At 44.3% G+C, this 23,769-nt stretch overlaps 1 protein-coding gene across 1 annotated transcript in view; it reads left to right on the forward strand.

The window, feature by feature from the left end:
- Lamb1 (laminin subunit beta 1) overlaps positions 1-23,769 on the forward strand; it is a 65,358-nt gene that overhangs the window by 18,749 nt on the left and 22,840 nt on the right. The window contains exons 8-21 of the mRNA XM_051175101.1: positions 1,555-1,675; positions 2,873-3,061; positions 3,329-3,508; positions 3,632-3,744; positions 5,259-5,338; positions 13,487-13,622; positions 14,672-14,830; positions 15,777-15,904; positions 16,078-16,201; positions 16,886-17,090; positions 18,028-18,171; positions 18,357-18,588; positions 21,893-22,056; positions 23,025-23,249. Coding sequence (XP_051031058.1) covers positions 1,555-1,675; positions 2,873-3,061; positions 3,329-3,508; positions 3,632-3,744; positions 5,259-5,338; positions 13,487-13,622; positions 14,672-14,830; positions 15,777-15,904; positions 16,078-16,201; positions 16,886-17,090; positions 18,028-18,171; positions 18,357-18,588; positions 21,893-22,056; positions 23,025-23,249 — 2,200 coding nt within the window. The remainder of the gene's footprint in view (positions 1-1,554; positions 1,676-2,872; positions 3,062-3,328; positions 3,509-3,631; positions 3,745-5,258; positions 5,339-13,486; positions 13,623-14,671; positions 14,831-15,776; positions 15,905-16,077; positions 16,202-16,885; positions 17,091-18,027; positions 18,172-18,356; positions 18,589-21,892; positions 22,057-23,024; positions 23,250-23,769) is intronic.

The following is a 23,769-nucleotide window of genomic DNA, read 5'->3' on the forward strand; positions in this document are numbered from 1 at the left end:
GGGTAAACGAATCAGCTTTTTAACAGCCCCAAGGAAGGGATATGCTTCTAATCAGCACATCTTTCTGAGAATTCGAGACAGACTTTAGATGGCATAAAAATCTTTGTGACTTTAAGTCAAGTCATTCTCATGGCCTCAGACTATGCTCATTAAGGTGCAGTCTTGTGCTGTGGGCTGGCTGACTGCTCTTCAGTTCAGCCCCTGGGAATGAGGATTTTAATCTCTACCTAACTGCACTCCTCCGTCAGGACAGGTGCAAGAGAGGAGGGACCTGTCTGTCCTGTTCCTGAATTCCATGCAGTAAACATCAGGGTTACAGAAAGGGCTTATGTGTGTGCATACTTGTTTGTAAAAATGGTCTAATTATCCTTTGCAGGCTGCAAGGGTCTTAAGCAGTAAAATGGCGTACAGTGCTGCATCTCAAATCTTCTAGAAAAGTTCATATGTCTTTCTCATAGCTTTGTTTTCTTAGTTGAAGAAAAACATGGCAAATGATTGGAAACATGTTTTTATTATGGTTAAGAAAAAGTATGTGCTGTGTTTAAAGTGGGGGATGGGCGGAAAGCAGAAACCTCTTAAAGGAAATGATCACTTGGCACAGTGTAAAATACACAGTGGTTAAAACTGGTTCCTGGAGACCAACGCATTCACTTTTACAGGTTTCCATTACAATGGCTTTAAAAAAATTATTCTTAAATACCTAGTTCGAAAATATAATGCATTTTAAAATTCAGTGTGTGCGCACGCGTGCGTGTGTGCATGTATGTGTGTGTGCATGTGTGTGCACGCGTGTGCGTGTGTGTCCTCACACATGTGTCACTGAGTTCATATGGAGGTCAGAGCACAACTTGAGGGAGTCAGTTTCTCCTTTCATATGGATAATGGGGATCAAATTCAGGTATTCAGGCTTGTGGCAAAAGTCTTTATCCACTAAGCCATCTCACAGGTCGTAGGTGAGTTTCGTTGTTATTTTAATTCCTAAACAATCCCGAAAATTATTTATTTTATATTATAATTACATCATTTTCTTCATACCATTCCTTCCTCCCAAACCCTCCCAATATACATCCTTGCTCTCCTTTAAATTTGTGGCCTCTTTTTTTCATTAGCTGTTGTTACATATGTGAATGTTTTTGTATATATACAAACATACATAGATATATATGCACACAGACACATCAGAGTATAACCTGTTCAGTCTGTGTGTTATCTTGTATGTGTGTTTTCAGGGATGATCATTTGGTATTGGATATCCAATTGGTGTGCTCTTGGCTGGGAAGGACCATTTTGCCTGCTGTCGGTATTTTTAGCTGCCTGCAGTTCCTTTAAGAAAAATTCTCAAGCTGTCAATTTTGCTCATCTGGATTCTTTGTGTAGCTATTCAATTGAATGGTCATTGTATCATAGAAGCAAGGATGATAGTCATCAACTTAGCCCTCATTGTGAGGAGCTAGGGATGTATGTGAAAGATTATATCTTCTGCTGACTGGGAAAAAATGTGACCTCTTTTTTGTATGTTTCTGACTTTGCTTCTCCCGGTTTGTAACTTCCCAGGTTCATGGGCACTGCATGTGCAGGCATAACACCAAAGGTTTGAACTGTGAGCTGTGCATGGATTTCTACCATGATTTGCCATGGAGACCTGCTGAAGGTCGGAACAGCAATGCCTGCAAAAGTAAGTGTTAGTAGGGAGGGCTATTGGAGGCAGGTGGGATCCGCTTTCTGGGGATCTGTGCTCTACAATTACACTGTTTGCCAAGGGGAGGAAAGAAAACGCCGCTCTCCTGACTATGTCTGTCCCAGAGCAATATGTACTCACTGAGCTAAATTAACAGGAACTAGTATGTTTGGCATTGGCTTGGGAAAATAGCAGTGGTGTCCATGACATTGTATCTGCTTTTAAGACAAGAGGGCAGCAGGATAAATGAAAGGCAAATATAGTATATTTTTGGTTTGGGTCTGAGGTGCCCCCAAAGGATCATGTGTTTAAGACTTGGTCCCTACCTGGTGGGGCTGTTGAGTAGTAATTGGGTCCCCAGGGCACTAACTTGACCAGTGGGTAGTTCACTGATTCGTTCCTTGCTGACTGGTCCAGTCGGAGGAGGTGGATATATATGCCTCTGATGTTGTTTCTTGTTCCCAGCCCTGTCTGATTTGTTCTTCTGCTTCCTGGCTGTCTTCAAGGAAGCTGCTCTGAGATTCCATGGCTCTGTGCCATCATTCTCTGCCTTATCCCAGAGCCAGCCAGCTGTAGGGTATAACCTCCGAAACTGTGAGCTGAAGTAAAGCCTTCCTCCTTTGTTGTCACTGTGCTGAAAGAAGTCTGGCCTATTGTTGAGCTGCCTGTGTGCTGGAATTACAGGGTGCACCACCTGCCTGCCACTGTCATCCCCCACACATACTGCCATCTTCTTCAAACCTAAGGCTTTTCTAGGAATGCATCACCCAGCATGTCCCTTAGAATAGTGGAAAGTGTGTCAATCGAGTCTACTTTGGGTGGGGTCAAAGGTACCTTCAGTGGAGTGGCACCTTTCCTCCTATGTTGGTCACTTTTTATCATTAAGAAAACAGCCAAGTAAACCAACGAGACTGACCTCAAACTCAGAGACCTTCCTGCCGCTGCATCCGGACTGCTAGGATTAAAGGCATGTGGCACCGTGGCCCAGCCTAGCAATTTTAAAGTTGCTAACCTGATAAGCGGTTTCAACCAGGGTCAACAAGAGCTATGTCCTTTTTCTTCACTGGAGCCTTCTCCCTAATTGCTGTTTTACTTGAACGCAGTCCCCACTTTGCTAAGCCTTCATGCCAGCTCCAACCTCCATTGATAAATAGATGTAAAAGTTTTGTTCTTGATTTTGGTCTTGTCATACAGAGTGCAACTGCAACGAACATTCCAGCTCTTGTCACTTCGACATGGCCGTTTTCCTGGCTACTGGGAACGTCAGCGGGGGAGTGTGTGATGACTGTCAACACAACACCATGGGACGCAACTGTGAGCAGTGCAAGCCATTCTACTACCAACACCCTGAGAGGGACATCCGAGACCCCAGTCTCTGTGAACGTACGTTGGGAATGTCATTCATAGGACCTGTTTTAGCACTTTTCATTCGGAGTAGTTTGTTGCCAGTGCCCTCCTCTTGGAGCTCAGGCTGAGCAGCATAGCCAGAGTGGCTAGCTAATGGCTGTCTAGGATGCTGGGGGAAGCGCTTGCTAGTCAAGCCTTAAGTTAGTTCTCTTTGGCTGGATTTGGAGGGTGGAAGAGACAAACGTGTTTATAACAAGCCATGGCCTGATTCCTGGCCCTTTAACCTGGAGTTGTTCTCCTCAGCATGTACCTGTGACCCAGCCGGTTCTGAGAATGGAGGAATCTGTGACGGTTACACCGATTTCTCTGTGGGTCTCATTGCTGGTCAGTGTCGGTGCAAATTGCACGTGGAAGGAGAGCGCTGTGACGTCTGCAAAGAAGGCTTCTATGATTTAAGTGCTGACGACCCATTTGGCTGTAAATGTAAGACTCTTTGGGGCGTTCTCTGGGGACACAGTTCCATTTTACACTGAAATTCTAAAGCTACACCACAGCTTTGGACTCACTTGGTTTGTGTTTCTTTGTTTCGTTTTGTCTTTAATAAAGCGTGTGCTTGCAATCCTCTGGGGACAATTCCTGGTGGGAACCCTTGTGATTCTGAGACTGGGTACTGCTACTGTAAGCGACTGGTGACAGGACAGCGCTGTGACCAGTGTCTGGTAAGTAAATCCTAATCTCTGGGGATGAGAAGTTAGTGAGTATGACATGTCTTGCTTTGCTTTTGAGGTAGGGTTTCAATATATACCCAAGGCTGGCTTTGAAACAACCGCCCTCCCATCCCTGCCACCTAGGTCCTTATATGATTTATATGTACCACCATACTTGACAAATAAGGAATCCTTTTCCCATTGTGGATTTTACCATTATCCTTACAAGGTAATGCTAAGAGATCCAGGGAGAAAGGCCAAAATGAGAATTCCTAGGGAGTTAGTTGACAAACCATAACAAATACTACTCATGAAGACAAGTTAACAGTTTTTAAAAATGGCAGTGCTAACTGCTAGTGAGACTGTGAGCTTCGAACAGAAATGGAAGTTGACTCACACTGTGAAAAGTGTTTCAGAAACACTTTTCTCAAGAGCTAGTAAAATGTACATATTCCTAACCTAGTAACCCCACTTCTGAGGCTCTCAATGAGATCCTCAGAGAACTAGACAAGATTCATTGCATCCTAATTATGGCAGAATACTTGGAATCAGCAGTGGGAACCTAGTTACATAAATTTGGGGATTTCCATACAGAGTGATATCAGTTCCTGTAGAAAATGACACTAATGCAAGGAAGTGTTTACATCATTTTGCTAACAAACAAAACAGAATAAAAGAGAGACCAAATACTTCATGCAGGAAAAAAAATTCATCAAGATTGACAAAATCTGGAGCAAGTACACCAATGAAAAACAGTTCGGTGGAATAATTTCTTGGGTGGGGGGAGGGGCTTGCCATTGAACCCTCTGCCTTGCAAGTGTGTTGGGCTTTAACACTGAACCTTAATTATAGCCCTGAATAGAAGACATGAGGGTAGTTAACATAAATTATCTTACAGCTTCCATGACGTTTTCTTGTTGCTTTTATTTAGTTCTGCTTAGGGGATCTACATGCCCCATATATACATGTATTTGTGGCCACTAAATATGTATGCACAATCCTGAGAGATGCTTAATATCTAGAAGTCTGGCTTAAAGTAGTGAGTCTGTGAGCAGATGAACCTGCTAGTTTTTTTGAGATGCATGGATCTCCTCTGTATCAAGAACATCCCAAAGCCTGGTAGAGTTGCCTTTCTTTTTATTGGAGAATAAACTCTCCTCAACTTCTGCTCCAACACAAATCCTAAAGCTTTCCTTGTGGGGTTTGTGACAGACTGAATTGAGGGAAATGTTAAGGCATGCCAAATGCTTGTCATAATTGTTCTTCCTGCCAGAGCCATTTGAATGAAGAAAACTGCTTGCTCAGCAGAGTGGGCAACACTTTCCCTCAGATGACTCAAAGATGAGTTTTTCTTTTTCTTTCTTTTCTGTTTTTTTTTTTTTTTTTAGAATATTCCTACCCTCTGTCTGTATTCATGGTTGAAAGAAATGCTTGGAATAACAGAGACACGCAGGAGCTTGTTCTTTGCTGAGTCTCTTGTATAGTCAAAGGAATCCTCTTTACATGTTTAATCTTTTATTCTGCAGCCACAGCACTGGGGCTTAAGCAATGATTTGGATGGATGTCGACCCTGTGACTGTGACCTTGGAGGAGCATTAAACAATAGGTAAGTGGAGTCTCATTTGTATTCTGACCCAGGCGCCACGGAAACTCGTGACTTGTGGAAATCTGAAGTTTTGTTGTCTCTTAAGAAAGTCTGTAAAGTGTGTTTATCTTTGCTTTGAGTACCAGCTAATCATTTGTACTATGGTCTCAGTGAATTCAAGGGTTGTTATCATGCCAGGAGTTAGTGTTAAAAATCCTGCATGTTGACTTAGAGGTGGTTTTGTATTTGTAGAGGACCCACCTTTGGTTCCCAGCACCTGTGTCACTCACTCATGCCTGCATGTAATTAAAGCTCCAGACTCCAGCGCCCTCTTCGGGCCTCCACAAGCACTTGCACTCATGTGCAGAGACACAGACATAAGACACATAATACATAATTAAATTTTTTTTAAAAAAAAAAAAAAGGTAATTTTTTTGAATCTAGGAAATTTATGTCTGGGTTTTTTTTTTTTTTTTTTTAATAATGCTGTTAGTCAGTTTTGTGCTTTATTTCTCCATATCTTTTAAATTATGGAAGCCGTGTAAAGAGTTCAGACAGTTCAAAGAACTATGAACTGAAATGCAAAGGCATATGTTTGCCTGTTCTCTCTTCCAAGTTTCTCCTGGGAAATGCTAGAATTGCCACTATTGGCAGCTTCTTGTTGCTCCCTAAAAAGTAATGCAGGCAGTTACGAGTTAAATATGCCTGTTGAAAGTCTTTCTGTTTTATATTTTGTTTTTCGAGACACTGTTTCTCTGTCCTGGAACTCTCTCTGTAGACCAGGCTGACCTCGAACCCACAGAGATCTGCCTGCCTCTGCCTCCCGAGTGCTTCGGGTAAAGGCATGTGCCACCACTGCTCAGCTCCTTTTCACTAATTTAACACATAGGAACTAGATTCTCATTTGGTTTCGAGAATTTTTTCGGTTTTTTTTTTTTTTTGGGTAACTTTTAATCTATTAGTTACTGAAATGTGCTAGTTTCTTTGAATTGATGAAAAGTGAATTTCTACAGAAATACATAGTATGTGTTTATCAGTTGTTTTTGTGGGAGTTGAGTTAACCACAATTGAGTCTGAAAAGAGCTTTGGTCTCAGAACATCTGGCAGGGAGAGTGTAAGCGACTGTAGGGACAGATGTTTCCTTGTCTCCTCAATCTTCCCTCAAGAGAACATGCTGAATTCATTGAGCAAGCTTTGCGTGCTCAAATCTTGACTCTCTGACAACTTTTATTTCCCAACTGCGCAGTGCTAGGAAGGCCTCAGATGTGAGGTCTCCAGAATGTGTTCTCTTTGGCCCCTTCACTTGGGTTCGTTCTGTTCCAGAGTATACTGGATTGCAGTGCAGCCTGTGGCCTCTACCTCCTGACGGGAGGCAGCTGGGATGGCCCCATAGATTCTGGGAGGAAAGCTCTGGCCTGCCATAGTATGCAATCCTGATTCTTCCCTTCATAGCCGTCAACACCCCCGCCAAGTCCTTCCTGAGCAGATAAAAGTGGCCCTCATAATTCAGGCATGTCTGGTGTCCCTTACCCTACATGGTCGTTACTCGCTTCCTTTTGTCATTGCACACACATTTCCAGTCTTGGTCTCCATCCTAGCCGGCTTCTTATCTCTCCTGCAAAAATTTCAAACATCAGAATATGTTCATCCGAAGACTCTGTGAAACAAAGAGTTTTAGTGAGAATTTTAAAGGAGGTAGTCCCCCAGTCTAGCATAACTGATGAGACACACAGTTCTGGGGAGGGGAAGGAGTCCTGTGGTGGTCAGGTCCAGTGTTTCCTCGAAGTAGAGTTTCTGAAAGAGTTACCCAGGCTTGTCCCAAAACCTACCATTTCAGCTAGGAAACTGGCACATCCAAGGCAGTCTGGGAACACTTGCTGGATGAATTGGGCTGTGGCACAGATGATAATTTTTTCATATCCTTTCAAAAAACTATTTTTGCAGTGTGTGTGTGTGTGTGTGTGTGTACAGTCCTCAGTAAGTTGGTTCTCCCCCTCCATCATAATAGGTGTTCCAGAAATTGATCTGTGGGTCATCTAGGCTTGGCACCAGACACTGCTACCTATCTATCTCACTAACATTTTCCCTTTCCTGTGAACACATATTAATAATGCAGGATAAATATTGACTAAGAGAATGTGAGACGCAAAAAGGATTATTCAAGACGCAGTAACTACGCATCTGCTTCCTAGGTGAAGCGGTCTCTAAATAATGATATCAAACACCCTTTGCTTACTTTAGCTAGGGACAGAATCAAGTACAAAAGTATTTAAAGTGAAAAACACTTCGAAACATTTTGTAGAGCTAGCCAAATGGAATTTGAGTTGTACAGTAAAGGCTTTGTCATCCACATTTAGTATGTTGACAACTAATCTGCATTTTTAAACATTTAAAGAACTCATGTTGACAACTAATCTGCGTTTTTAAACATTTAAAGAACTCAGACCTAATTGTTTTAAGTAATAGAACTAAGCTAGGATAATTTTTGTCTAGATTGCTTGCTTTAACGAATAAATAAGAATTAATGGAACTGGTTGCTGGATAAACAGTACTTTAAATCAACATTTTTGCAGCATCCTTCAAAATGTTCTCAATTAAATGTCAGCCCTTGGGTCAGCCCTGTGCATTTGGCCTGCAGCCCACCATGTCTTGGCAATAGCTCCAGGCTATACCCTCAGTCTTCCCTCTTAGAAGTGCATTAGAAGGTGCATGCTACTTTCCCAGAAGCTTTCAGAACTCTTCAGATGTGAAGTATCCAGAATGTGTTCTCTCTGGCCCCTTCATTTGGGGTTGTTCTGTTCCAGAGTATATTGGGATGCAATGCAGCCTGTGGTCTCTACCTCCAGAGAACTCTGTTCTTAGAAACTCTCTGGAGGGGGGAGGGCAGCTGGAATGGTCCCATAAATGCAGAGAGGCTTTAGTCTGTCACATGCAATCCTGATTCCTGCATTCAGAGATGTTACCACCCTCGCCAAGTCTTCCCTGAGCAGATGAAAGTGAGGTGTTTTTTTTTTTTTTTTTTTTTTTTTAAGGTGCTACTTTCTCTGAAGTTCTGAACACTCTCCCGATCTTCTTTCAGCATTTGTTTACTCTGCTTTCTGTTCCCTTGGCACCAGCACTGAGGCATGCAGATGTTCCATCCATGAGACTCTGAAATTTAGCACCTGTGAAGGCAGAGCACAGGTTACATGACACTTTGCTCAGCTCTCTGAATAATTATGTTTTATCTAGCCTTTTGTTGGTTGCTCCAAGGGATGGGCATTAAGGGGTTCTGCAGCATCATTTCTTCTTGTTAGGAAGTGTAGTTGGGGTGGTGGTGACACTACCCAGAAAAAAAAAAAAAAAAAAAAAAAATGGGTGCTGCTTGTCTCCAAGATAAACCAGCTCTAATTTGGAATCAGTTGTGAACGAGACAACCGTGTTGAGTACTGCAGGTGTCCCTTAGGAATGATGCTTTTTACACTTCAGAAATTTCCAATTGTTAATAGAGAAAAGTTGAACTTCACTTTTCCTGTTCAGTCATGTGTCACTAAAAGTAATTATGTTCCATTAGAATTTTGTCTGCATTTGTGAGAAATCTGTGCTAAGTAATCTTAACCTTGACCTATTGGGAAATCTAGCGTTTGGATTAGTTTTTTGATTGCTGCCAGACAAATTATCACACTTTAGTGGCTGAAAACAATATAAACTTAATATCTTACAGTTTGGTAGGGCAGCTGTCTCTGTGGATTGCAGACAGATGTTGGTGTAGGGTCCTCGGCTTTTGATGGACAACAGAGGAAAGTGTTTTCTGCTTATTCAAGTTGCAGGTCGTTTCTTGGAGGCTGTTTTCTGCTGACTTTACCTAAAGGCTGTTCGAGGGATCCACATTCCTTGCACTCATAACTCCCTTCCTGTTTCATCAAAGCCACGATGAGTAAACGCTTTCTACCCATAGCTTTCTAACCCACTTTTCTGCTTACCTCGCCCACTTTTGAAAGCTTCTGGGACTAGATGGGAGTCCACCCAGATAATCCATTATTATCTCACACATTTTGGGGTTCCTGCCCTTCATCACATCTGCAAAATGCTATCTGCCATGTGTGGTCACGGACTAGCAGGTCCCAGAGAGGATAAATGTGTCTTTCGATGCCAAGCCTCTGCTGCTCAGAGCCTTTATTCTGTGTTGTGTTCTCTTTCTGTTACTGATTAAACAAACTCTGAATTCAGATTTCAGGAAAATGTGTAATAAGTGTATGAGAAATTGTATAGTATTTCTGACATGGTTTTTGTTTGAATTTAGACCAGTAAAGAATAGTTGCATGCCATCTTTTGTTGGGGAAGAGCTTGGATTTGGGAATGAGTTTCAAAAGCAGAGTAAGGTTGAATGGCCTCATAATTGTTGGGGGTGGGCAGACGTTAAGCAGGGGATGGATGGGTGGGTCAGGTTCTCCCACTTCTTTGCTTTCATCCTTCCCATCCTTTCTCTGCATGTCAGAATCGTCCTTCTCCATCGATAGGACCACATCTTCCAGGAAGTCTCCCTTAATTTCCTTCATCAGATGAATTACATCTTCCTGTGTACACCCAGAGTGCTTTGCCTCTGGCCATGTTTTGTCTTGGTTAATTGCTTTGTTACTTACCTTCCCAGTAAGATTCTGTTGCCCATCCCATATTATTTACTCATAAATAATTAAGGGTTGCTTCAGAAGCAAATTGGACTAAAGTATGAGGGCACTGATGCCAGCACGCAGTGTCCAGGGACAATATTTGTTCAGTAAATATTTGCTGAAGAGTACGAGGAGTGTGGCTCGTCTGAAAGCATGGGGCCAAACCAGGAAGAGGAGCAACTATTTTCAGGGGACGAGCTTGTAGAGCTGCAGGAAGCCAAACAGAGGCGTTATCACCTGACATACAACAAGGTGCAGAGAAACGCTTATTTCTCTACAAGGAACACTCATCTATGGAAGTAGGGCCCTGGGAAGGTGGACTGAGTAGTAATGGTGAACACAGGAGAGGTTAGCTTAGGAACCTGCGTGAGATGGTAGTGTCATGGCCCAAGGTAATGACAGTGGCAGGAGAAGGAGGCTGCTGAGTGGGAAAGCACTCTGAAATAAGGCTTTAACATTCGTGCTGGGGAAGAAGAAAGTTTTATCTCACACCATGAGGAAGGATTAAAAAATCTATGTTTAAGAAGAGAGAATGAGATGGTGGTGTGAATGATGCTGAGCACATCAGGACCAACGAAGTTAAGAGTGTGGCTGAGCGTGCCTCACCCATAGTTGGAGCTGCTGGGAATGTAAGGGTGAAGAACATCTGTGGAGAACTGTTTGAGATGGTTTTGTTATTTTGGTGTTTTGTTCTTTAGTTCTTTTCGAGGGGCCCACCACCCTGCTCCCAAGTAAATCACACACATATTACTTATGAATACCCAGCCTTAGCTTGTTGCTAGCCAGCTTTCCTTAACTTTAATTAGCCCATCTACCTTTTCCCTCTGGGATTTTACCTTTCTTATTTGTGTACATCTTACTTTCCTTCTTACTCCATGGCTGGCTCCTGACATCCTCTTCTCCTTGTTCTCTTGCTGCTCCTCAATTCTTCTCCTATTTATCCTCTCTGCCTGCCAGCCTCACCTGCCTCGCTATTGGCTGTTCATCTCTTTATTAGGACCACCGGCTGTTTTAGACAGGCGCAGTAACGCAGCTTCACAGAGTCAAACAAATGCAGCAGAAACAAAAGCCTCACACCTGAAAATAGTATTCTGCCACGGGGAACTGACTGGTACAAGCACAGGGAGGCTCACAAAAACGTTAGTGTGGAATTGAAGCTCTCCTTAAGGGTGACAGTAATCCCAGCCTGTCACTAGACTTGTGATCACAGGGCTGTCAGAAACAAGGTCCTTCTAGATGCTTCCATGTGGTCATATCTTCCTGGGATTGTTGTTTATTTAGAATTGTGCTGCCTACGAAAGTAGAGTTTGTCAGCATCTTCATCCTCATCGTCATTGGTTGTTTCTAGTGATAGGAACAAATTGCCTTCTTTGATGGTTGATTTGGTTCCTCAGTAAGCATCTTCTGTAGGGGAAGTGGGTCCATATGATGCCATTAATGTCTGATGGCTAAATTCTGAAAATGGCCATTGTTGGTGTCCTGGACCAAGAGTGCTAGGTCCTAACTAGAATAGGTTTTTCTTTCCTGGAATTGGTTCTATAGCTTTAAGAACTCTTGTTCCTTTGGGATAATGACTTGCTCTGCTAGTAAGGATGTCACATGACAGCAAGCCATGACCTGTTCCAGCTGCCAGAGTTGTAGCTTGCCTGGAGCTCCATTTCCCTTAACTTTGGTAGTGGGCTTAAGTACCATTGTAAATCATATCTTGACTTTTAGTGGAGTGGAAATGGACAGCTGAGGCCAGGTGTGGTGATTCAGTCTGAAATCCTGGCAGTCAAGTTGAAGTAGGATAGCAACTTCAGGGCAGCATGAGCTGTTTACGGAGACCCCCATCCTAAGAATAATAAAGCCAGCAAAGGATGCATGAACCTGAGTTCTATCTGACTCATGATAGCAAGGGAAGAAACAAATATAGCAGAGGGGAAAATAAATTCATCGTCAGTGATGGAAGTGAGAAACTAAGTAAGTCTTAGGAGGAGTCTAGGCTCGAGAAGCACATTTTAGGACTCGCTCCAGGCTCCATTGTAAGGAAGTGAAAGGCTCTGTTGTACACTGTATGCATACAGAAGTAAGGCAGTGGCATGAAAGAAGAAGTCTGAATTACAGGATTGGGGCTGGTGGTCAGGAACTGCCACAACAGGGAGGAGGGAGAGGTCATCCTGGGCTGAAGATCCAGACTGAGTCAGGGGAGAAGTCACAGTCACTAGTGCATTTGACAAGTTGCAAGTAGTGCCAGGTGCTGCTTGGTGAGGTCTGGGAGACATTAGGCTGACAAGGCCAGACTAGAAGGTGTAGTACACCTGCCCATTGTGCCAGGAAATCACATGGTTGACGTCTTCTAGAAAGATCCTGAGGGACAGCTGTGTGGAAGAATTGTGTTAGGCTCTGTATTTGACAAGGATCCTGTCTTAGTTAGGTTTTCTGACCATGACAACTCTTACAAAGAAAACATTTCTTTGTAAGTGGCTTGCTTACAGTTCAGAGGTTCAGTCCATTATCATGACAGGTCTTGGCAGCATGCTGGCAGACATGTATTAGCTAATACTTGTTGACATTCAGTGAGCAGGAAGTAAACTGTCTCAATGGGCATGGCTTGAGCATATGTGAGCCCTCAAAGCCCACCTCCACAATGACACACTTCCTCCAACAAGACCACATCTACTCCAACAAGACCACACCTCCTAATAGTGCCGCTGCCTTTGAGGACCATTTTCTTTCAAACCATCCTAGATACCAATTAGAAAACTGGCACCTTTTCTGACTGTGAGAGAACAAAAAAGCATAGCATGGCCACTTGGAGGGGAAGTGCACAGAAGTTAGTTCTGTGACTCAATGTGGATGGGATGCCATCGGCCCAGGGGAGAACACAGAAGGGAGGGATGATGCTTCTTTGGATCAGTTGTTCTGAGGAAACTCTGGGACAGCTGAGTTAAAGATGTCCTTCAGGGAGTTGGGTATTTGGGTCTGAGGTCAAAAAAGGGAGTTGTAATTAGAAGAAAAGCAAAAGAGGAGTTGGAGACTCAGTGGTTAAGAGCACCAGCTGTCCTTCTAGAGGAACTGGGTTCAAGTCCCAGCACTCTCATAGTGGCTCACAGCTATGTATAAGTCCCAGGGAATTTAATGTTCTATGTTGGCCTCCTCGAGCACAGGCATGCATGTAGTGTGTATATACATACAGGCAAAAACACCCATATACATAAACTAAATGGGGGGGGGGAGGAAAACTAATAGTGTAAGATTCCAAAGCAAGAAAATTTGTAATGTCTACAGAAAGTCTCAATGTGGTTTTGAAGGAGCACAGGGGAAGAGAGGGAAAGACCAGGCCGAGAACATTCAGGGTCATGTGTTCAGACAAGGTTGGGATTTGTTTACAGGTATTATTATTTTTCCCCATGTACTTTATGCTTTGAATGAAATAAGAAAGTACTGCCCCTGATAAGTTTAATTGCAAAACAGAAGGACTTGTAATGGGTTAGTCTGTGTCTTCAGTAAGCTCTGATGAGCCATGCTTCCTCCTCAGCTGTTCGGAGGAGTCTGGCCAGTGCTCCTGCCTGCCTCACATGATTGGGCGCCAGTGCAATGAGGTGGAGTCTGGTTACTACTTCACCACCCTGGACCACTACATCTATGAAGCCGAGGATGCCGGTCTGGGGCCTGTAAGTACCGGAGTTTCTGCAACCTTGGTAGAGCAGCACTTTGTAAGGACTGGTGGGGATCCACATGCCTCATCAGGGTGTCATTTAAGAAATATTTTTGTAGATCTTGTCAGCACAGAATAAGGGTAGGGACATGACATGCTGTCATACATGAAGAAAGTAAGGAGATGTGGAATTCACAGGTAGACTTTAAAGAGTTCTCCAATGAGGCTTTTGGTTGGTGTGTCTACAAGAATAAATATTTTACACTCCTCTCATTTGTGCTTCAAAGCTCTTCTATCACATAGGCTCAGATATAACTTCACTTCCCATCCCAAACCTTTCTGTTGTAAAATGTATTTAAGCGTTACTGGCTGGCGGGGCTGGAGCCAGGGTATCTTTTCCTACGTGATCTGCTGCCTTGAGCATCCTCAAAGCATGGCTTCTGACTTCCAGTAAGGAAGAAACTCTTGCCACTCACAATTCCCTGGGCCAGCATCTTTCACAGGGAGTGAAACATTGGCTTTGCATCTTAGCAGGCAAAACTCCTCACAGACACTAAGAAGGACTTGGTGGTGGCCATCTTTCGAGATGACCAGCCACAGGTTCTGAGTAATAACTGAGCAGTCCACCAGTGGACGAATCATTAAGGAGGACCCACCAGCATATCACACTCAGGTAGTGGAGGAGGCGAGAGAACGAACTCTGCTAGATACTGAGCTAGCCGTGCAGACCTGAGGAGGACTCAGCACTCCCAGACATGCTTAGAGGCCATCATGTTCCTCCCTTTGTTTTCCCACTGGTTATATGTCATGTAAGGTATAGTCCAAACCTTTGATTTCCATCTCCTACGTCCCAAGTCGACTCCAGCCACAAAAGTAAAAGCATCCAATTATCTGTTTATGTGAGAATGGAAAGAAACAGGCACACAAACCTAAAAACAACTTACAGCCCAGGGAATTTGTAGCTAGGATACAGAAGATAGCCACAGTTTTGAATCACTGGACATCTTTGGCTGTGAGGTGAATTCCATTTCATACAAATAATAACTAGTGCCCCCTTGTCTCCAGGGAGCAGTTGTGGTGGAACGGCAGTACATCCAGGACCGGATTCCTTCCTGGACGGGCCCTGGCTTCGTCCGAGTGCCTGAGGGGGCTTACCTGGAATTTTTCATTGACAACATACCGTATTCCATGGAATATGACATCCTAATTCGCTACGAGCCACAGGTGAAGAAAGCCATCAGTATACATTGTTACTAGGGGCTGTTACTAGAAAAACGTTAGTCCTAATAGGTACTAGAACATTCTGTGAAGATGAGTTTGCATTGAAATAAATACCAGCCACGGGTGTTCCTAATCTCAATGTGCTTTTTCAAATCCAGCTTATCATTCAGCGGTCTCTTGTTAGGTCCTTAACCTAGCTAAGTTAAGGAGGTGATGGTGTATTGTAGCTATCCTCCCTCTGAGGCCTGGCTGTCCCGTGTCTGTTCCCCTAATGCAGTAAAAGGCCAGAGGTGACATTATAACAGAGATGAAGATGGCACCTGAACATGGGAGACTTGTGTACGGGGCAATGAGCTAAGGCTTCTAGAATATTTCCTACAGGCCTTATAGCAAGAGTGGGACTTGTTAACTACTGTTTTGTTGTTGTTGTTGTTGTTGGTTGTTGGTTTTTTTTCTTTAGAGATGGGGTCTTGTTTTGTAGCTGAAGCTAACCTTGAGCTCAAAGTCCTGCCTCAGCCTCTTCACATACAGCACATAAGTAGAGTTTTGAAAAACTGACCCAAAGGAAGGAAAGGAGAAGAGGTGAAGAGGGGCTTGTTGAGAACCACTCCCAGTGCTAGATGAAGGATCTGGTCAGAGGGGCACCAGGGGAAAGTACCAGGACGAGAACAGGCTTCGGAACTGTGTATTGAGCAGGAGCTTGTCTATTCATGAGCATCCTGAGAGTAGACAGCAAAGGTGTGTAGGAAGGAAGCAGGTGTTAGGGCTGGAGCTGGGCAGCAGCAGAGGAAGAGTTAGGGACAGGAAAGCGACTGTGTGGTTTCTGTTGAAGCTTAGCCACTATGGAGAGCCCTTCCAAACTGGTCTGGCTGCGGTGGGCTCACAGAGAAGTTCCTTTCATTTTTTTTTTTTTTTTTTTTTTTTTTTGTTTGTTTGTTTCCTGCTCTAGCTACCGGACCACTGGGAGAAAGCTGTCATCACCGTACAGCGACCTGGAAAGATTCCAACTAGCAGCCGTTGTGGAAACACTGTTCCTGATGATGACAACCAGGTGGTGTCTTTGTCATCAGGTTTAAGGTCAGTGTGACAGTGGGTCTTACAGACTGGGTCACCATTTCGGAGTGAGGCACCGGCTGTGGAAAGTCTTCTGTTGGAATGATCACCACCAGCAGCCTTTGTTTTTCTTCCTGTTGTTGTTATTGGAAGCTTAAAAGTTGCCTTTCTGTTATTCCTCTCTTGTCTTGGGGCAGATATGTCGTCCTCCCTCGCCCAGTGTGCTTTGAGAAGGGAGTGAACTACACAGTGCGGTTGGAACTGCCCCAGTACACAGCATCTGGCAGTGACGTGGAGAATCCCTACACATTCATTGACTCAGTGAGTGCCTGTCGTATGAGAGAGCCCAGTGGAAAGTGCCCACCCAGTACTGTGTGGAGGGACAGCTCTGGGCACTAAGGCAGAACGGCCCTCTGTGCTTCCAGATTCTCCTTGTTTGTTTATAACTGTAGGGAAAAAGGTCTGAGCCCACTTCTGGGGGAAAAAAAAAAATCTCTGACCAAAACCCACCAATCCCTGAGCACGAAATCCCACCAATCTCTGGGCTTGCTCCAAGCTCAGGATTTGAAATCTCAGCAATTTCCCAATAAGTCTTGTGTAAGGTTTGCTGGGTGGTGTGACTGACTCTGTGGCAGTTATTAGCTTCAGACTGCTAGGATACCTCTCCCCTTCAGAGCCACTTGTACTGGGGAGGCTTTTAGAGCTGTTAACACTTAAAATAGCATTCTCCCTTTCTGGGAAGGGTAGTTCAAACCAAACCATCTCCCTACTGATCTGTGAACTGCTTCACCAACAGTTCTTCAAAGCCCACCAAGCAGTATATAGTTTACCTCAGCATTTGCTAGCCAGAATATTTACTACTGCGAAGGTTTCTGCTTTGTGTCGCCAGTGTCACGAGCTTCTGTTCCCAGAGCAGAAGGCTTTGGGTTTTGGCATGCTTACTTGCTGTGATTGATAATGCAGGCTCCTCCATGAGGTCATTGTGCTACTCTTGTTCACCCATAGCTTGTTCTCATGCCCTACTGTAAATCCCTCGACATCTTCACTGTTGGAGGCTCAGGAGATGGGGAGGTCACCAACAGTGCCTGGGAAACCTTCCAGAGGTACCGGTGTCTGGAGAACAGCCGGAGTGTAGTAAAAACGCCGATGACAGATGTCTGCAGAAACATCATCTTCAGCATTTCTGCCCTGATTCACCAGACGGGCCTCGGTAGGTGTCGCTTGAGCAGCTGTGAATGCTGCAGGGTGTTTTTGTCACTAGGAGGTACAAAGGGGTACACACCCTGGCTTCCTTGTGACACAGGGTGAAGGAAGCAGTGTCTTATCCTAACCTGACTTTGATTTTATTTTCACAAATGTTTTAGTTGGCCTGATGTGATAGTAGAACATTTTTAATCCCAGTACTCAAGAGGCAAAGGTGGGCAGATAGATACCTATGAATTTGAGGCCATTCTGGTCTACATAGTTCAGGCCAGGGCTCTATAGTGGAACCTTGTTTCAAATAAAAATAAATAAAGGAAGGAAGAAAGGAAGGAAGGAAGAAGAAATGGTTTTTTCATTTAGCACCATCAAAGATGCAAATCACATTAAAGAAATTTGCGAAGGTGGTAGAGAGAGATAGCTCTGTGGTTGACAGTGCACACACACACACTGCTCTTGTAGGCGACTCCAGTTCAGCTCCCAGAAGCCCAACATCTCTGCCTCCATGGACACCTGCACTCATGTGCTCTTACCCCCACAAACATACACATGATTAAAAATGAATCCCAGGTATACACGAGTGATGACTAGACACAGTATGTGGGGATGTAGCCTGTCTATAGGCTATGGCTGTGGAGGACCGAGAGTCAGAGAAGCATCGGCTAACTGACAGCTTACGTTTTTCTCTAGGGAAGGCGAGGCCAGATTTCAGTGGTCACAGAGGGTTAGTGCTGTCAGATATTTGAGCTCTGAGTCAAGGGCAGAAAACCTTAATGACTTCCAGTCTACAAAAACTGCATGGATCTGCCAGGGCAGCTGGTTTGTTCCCTCCTAGTCAGCACAGGGATGTTTAGAACTAGAGCAGAAAAGGGGTCAGAGAGTGTTCTGGGGAAGGCAGGTGTGATGTACCGCTCCTGCTATTAGTCTAACTGCTCTTCCCTCTGCAGCTTGTGAGTGTGACCCTCAGGGTTCCCTGAGTTCAGTGTGTGATCCCAACGGAGGCCAGTGTCAGTGCCGGCCCAATGTGGTTGGAAGAACATGCGACAGGTGTGCACCAGGCACCTTTGGCTTTGGCCCCAACGGATGCAAACGTAGGTGTATCATAGACTTTGTAATGAATTCTGGGATGGTCCTGGGGGATTCCCTTACTTCCGAAGGCAATGCTTTGCTCTGAACCTGATGGTATAAGCCCTGGATCCCTGTCGGTCAGGGCTGCACACATGCAAAGGCATGTCTGTCTATTCAATGGGTTCTTTGTTTGCCTTGTCTGTTGCAGCTTGTGACTGCAACGTACAAGGATCTGTGGATGCTTTCTGTGATGCTGTCACGGGCCAGTGCCACTGTTTCCAGGGCATATATGCTCGGCAGTGTGACCGATGTCTCCCTGGCCACTGGGGCTTTCCTAGCTGCCAGCCCTGCCAATGCAACGGCCATGCTGAAGACTGCAACACAGTGACAGGGGAGTGTCTGAGCTGTCAGGACTATACCACAGGCCACAACTGTGAAAGGTATGTGGGCACAGCCTCATACTGGGCATGGTGGCTGGCACACCTGTAATCCCATTACTTGTGGGGCAGAGGCAAGAGGATCAATCAGGTGTTTGAGGGCAGACTAGGCTACTAGTGAGGCTTTGTCTCAAAAAGAAAAAGGAAGAAAGAGAAGGACATCATCTTTGCCTAAGTAAATATTGTCTTGGACAAACCACAAAATCAATCTTTTTGCATGCTCCAAATGACTCTTTCAATTTTGACCATTCTAGTTTTTTTCTAAAAGCTCACTCGTTTATCTAGTACAAGTGTAGCTCACACCTGGTTTGTGCCAAGCACTGTTTTGGAGCTAGAGATGTGGCATCACCACCCCCTAAAGTCTGACCTTTGGGGATTGCCTGGCAATTCAGCCTTGGACTGAGGAAACACCCACGTTGACACTTTCTGGCTTGGATGAGAGTTGAGAAATATCCTTGTCTAGTTTGGGTCAAAGCAGAAACTTCATTCAAATGGAACTATTCACTTTATATAGCTTTGTTATTCAAAACATTATATGCATCCAGTTACCTGGAGATATAAAATGTGTAAAATAAAGCTATTCTCCAGTTAGCAAATGTTAATTGTATAACATTGTATACCATGAATACAAGGCACACTAGGTAGATGCCTTAGTTAGGGTTTTTATTGCTGTGAAGAGACGGCATGATCACAGCAACTCGTATAAAGAACACATTTAATTGGGATGGCTTGCTTACACGTTCAGAGGTTCGGTCTATTATTATCATGACTGAGAGTATGATAGTGTGCAGGCAGATGTGGTGCTAGAGCTGAGAGTACTTGCAGGCAACAGGAAGTCAACTGACAGTCACACCGAGGGAAGCCCGCCCCCACAGTGACACACTTCCCCCACCAAGGCCACACCTCCTAATAGTGCCACTCCCTTTGGGGGCCGTTTTCTTTCAAACCACCACAGTAGACTTTAAGAACAGGACATGGCATGTGCCTCCAGTGATCTGAGCAGTTTCAGTCCATTTGTAAAGTAGACATATGCATGCCACTTTACACTGTTCATGACAGACTGGTTAGGACCTGCTTTATAGGTTAAGAGCCATTAGCTTCCCACATCACTAACATGGGCGTGTGTTACAAAGAGCCACTCTGACACTGAGTGCTGTAGCTCGTGCAGAAGTTGTTCATCAGATGAAAGAGCAGCAAAGGCAAATGGAATGTGCTGTCCTTGTCAGGTATTGTTGCGGTTTGCTTTCTGTTGCTATGACAAACACCATAACCAAAAGCAATGTGGGGTGTAAAGGCTTATTTGGCTTATACTTCCAATTCACAATCCTTCATTGAGGGAAGTCAGGATGGGAACTCAAGGCAGGAATGTGAAACAAACTCTGGAGGGGTGCTGCTTACTGGCTTGCTTCTAGACTTACATTCAGCTACTTACCTTACACAACATAGATCCATCTGTGTAGGGATGGTACCATTCTCAATGAGCTGGGTCTTCATGCTTCTGTTACCCATTAATACCCCACAGACATGTCCACAGGCCAACTGGGGACAGACAGTTCTTCAACTGAAGGTCCCTTTTCCAAGCTATATCAAGTTGACAACCAAGATTAACCATTGCAGGTATCAAGTTCTCAGTGAAACCAAACACGAGGCTTTTGGCTTAGTGCTAGTGTGATAGTGAAGAAAGTGAAGGCCACAGTGGCTGTGGTTCTAACCACAAAACTGTTCTGTACAAAGAAAATAAGAGCCACACAAGAGCAAAAGGAGGGCGTTAATGTATCCCGTGATATCTTTATCTGCCCTAAATTTTTGTTTATCTTTCAAGGGGAGATAAAAGGCTAGTTTGAAGAGTAGAGTAGAGGGGGTCCAGGAGGCAGTCATCTACATGCCAATTCAAAAGAGGTGTGATGGGATGTAAATGGCTGGCCATTTACAACTAGCCTTGGATCTTACTTAAAAAGGACTTTGTTTTCTAGTGGAGAATGGGAAAGGATGTAGGAGAAGAAAAAAGACTAAGGATTAGGTTTGCGGAATACTTCACCAAATCATTGGAGATTCTGCTGTCTTGTGTGAGCAAATGTCTCAGTCTGTACCTTATCCCCAGGCAGTCAGAGTTTTAATCCTCTTGATTTAAAAAGGAAACTGGTTGGATTGTTCCTGCAAGGATGAAGAGTATGGAGAGACAGGAAATGAACACTCCATTTTTGGCACATCTTTGATTTTGTTAGAAACTTCCTCAGCTGTTCCTATAGAAAGCTGCTTGTCACTATAGAAGTCCCCAAGGAACATATTCCTATACTATGTCTGCATGGAATTAAATATGTAGTTGATATTCTGTATAGAGCTTTCTTGCATTTCTTCATTTTCCTCCTCATTTAAAAACTATTTCCCCACCTCAAAACAAAAAGCATGGCTATCACATGAAGTGGAAAGCCTTGAAGGTGAGTGGCAGACCCTGCTGTGCTTCTAACTGCTTTATAACTATAAGAGAATTAATAAGAATATCCAGCTCCTGTATATGTAATAGCCAGGGTGAACCCAAAGCTCCTTCAAGTGCTTGTGTTACACTGGGAGTAAAAAGTACCCTAGTTAACATTTAATTTGAGTCCAGCAGCACATGACACATCAAGGTAATTCCTTGCTCGAAGTTGGGAGGCTGAGTCAGAATTGAGGCTCCTTGTCTGGGTGTATAAGCTTTTGCAAACTGTTCAAGCTTCACAGCTCCCCAGTCTCAAAAATCCTGGTCATAGTTGTACAGCATCCCTATCAGCTGGATTGAAGGATGGCTTAGACCTATGGCCACGATGAGCTTGCTAACTCTAGGGTATCTCCTCTAGCATCTCCTGTCTCCTCCCCTCATCCTCCATACTCACAGACTAAGAAGAATAAGCATGCAGACAGACTGACTCCTTAAAACAAAGAGAATGTAAAGCCAAGTGTCCAGGGCAGGTTGGCAGTCCATGGGAGAGTGAAGTCCACATGGGAAACTATTTGTCTGTGGAACAGTTAGTAAAGATCATCACACTAGTTGGGGAGTATCATCCTAAATACATTATTGCAAGTGTTTCCCCTGTCAGCCAGCTTCAGAACCACCAGGAACCTTGTTAATCAAAATATTTGGTAGAGGAGCTCAGCAACCTATTTAAACAAAGTCCTTCATGGAGTTTTAACTAAAATGTAAGAATGCTTGTTGCGACTCCAAAAAGTCCCTTGTTAACAGGAGGAATGGGGATTCGTGTCCTCAGAGTCCAGTTTCTAAGCCTGTTCTTACGACTGGGTCAGGGCTCACTGTCTTCTGCACCGGCTGCAGGTGCCTGGCTGGTTACTACGGTGATCCCATCATTGGGTCGGGAGATCACTGCCGCCCTTGCCCTTGTCCAGATGGCCCTAACAGTGGACGCCAGTTTGCCGGGAGCTGTTATCAAGATCCCATTACTCTCCAGCTTGCATGTGTTTGTGATCCTGGTTACATTGGTAAGTGGGCACACACCATAAGAAGCAAAGGGGCAGGAGGTGTGTCTTGTGTTCATTGTTAGTGAAGAAAAGATGAACGAACCAGTTAAGTTCACCTTTGCAGTCAGTCCTTCATTAAAACTTAAGGGATTCATGAGGATCCTGCCCTTTACCCATGTAGCATATGGGACAGAGCTGACCCTTGGGTGTTAAACGGAGTGAAAACAACAGGATCTCCTTAAGAATAATTTCTCAGTTTTCAATACAAGAAGACTAACTTACTTTTTAGTTTTGTTTTTTCTTCCCAAAACCTAACACAAGTGAGTGTTTGGAAACAATGAGGTGGCCATAGGGTGGAAAATCGCCAGAGAGCAGGTTACATCATAGCTGAGTATGTTTATACTGTTTACTGCTGACATCCAGTGAAGTTAGCCTTGTGTGTGTGTGTGTGTGTGTGTGTATTGGGGGTCTTTTATCCCAGCCATGAAGCTGCTGGTCAGCTGCTAGATAGGCTCATACACAGCCCAAGAAGAATTTCATGCATTAGGGCTTCTTTAGAAACAGGGTCGCCACGAGGAGCTCATTTTCCCGGCTGTTCACAGAGGATCACCGATTCTACCATTTCCAGCTCATGCTTGGGTTAGAATTTAACACCCAGCTACACTGAAGTGACCTCATCTCTGTGTCGCTCCTTGCCTGCTCCACCCTGGTATGACTAGAAGCTAAGGCTCTCCTGCCCACTGTACCATGGCCTCTGAGGCTGAGGCTACCTTAGCAGTTTTGGAAAGCACATGCATACTTTTCCTTCACAGTTAGAAGGCTGTACCTTCTCTTTGAGATCGTAGACACTGGCCTTAGTAAATTACATAGTGATACTAGCAAGTTGTTGCGTGGTTGGTTGGTTGCCGGGACAGGAATGCCAATGAATTTGTGAGCAGGCTTTCGCATACGCCAAAATGAACAATGTACTTGGTTTTGTTTTCAAATAGGCTCCAGATGTGAGGACTGTGCCCCTGGCTTTTTTGGCAATCCCTCGGATTTTGGAGGGTCATGTCAGCCTTGTCAGTGTCACCACAACATTGATACTACTGATCCAGAAGCCTGTGACAAGGAGACAGGAAGGTGCCTCAAGTGCCTGTATCACACAGAAGGGGACCATTGCCAGCTCTGCCAGTATGGATACTATGGCGATGCTCTTCGGCAAGACTGTAGAAGTAAGATGCACATTCGTTTAGCATGCCCGTTGTGGTAATCACCACACACACCCCCCTTTGTTAAAATCAGAAATAAGTGATAAAATCTGTAAATCTTCATTCTTTGGCAAGACAAGTCTCAAGAAGTGGCTCTGTGCCAGGGGAAATTGTGGCTGTCATCAAGATAAATGCCACTCAGTGGAGTGCATGGTAGTGTGTTCTTTCCATGAACTTACTGATTGAATGGGTCTTAAGAGACCGGAATTCCCACTGTGGGTGGGCTATGTCGTTCTGATGTCATTGGTGGAGTAGGCCTCTCCCAAAAAGTGGAGAAAAAAGTAACAGCAGTAAAATTGTTCAGACCTTATTATTTGTCTTATCAGGAGAGCAGCCAGGCTTTCTGGCTACAAAGCCCACGGGCATCTGTTTTTGTTTAGAAACATGTGGAATGTTAGGAACCCGGCACGACTGGATTCCTTAAAGTCTTTTTTAGCTTACAGGCCTTCTACCTGCTGCTTCTGACATATGCTATGGCTGCTTC

This window comes from Phodopus roborovskii, unplaced genomic scaffold (genome assembly GCF_943737965.1).
Source record: "Phodopus roborovskii unplaced genomic scaffold, PHOROB, whole genome shotgun sequence".
Classification (NCBI taxonomy): Eukaryota; Metazoa; Chordata; class Mammalia; order Rodentia; family Cricetidae; genus Phodopus; species Phodopus roborovskii.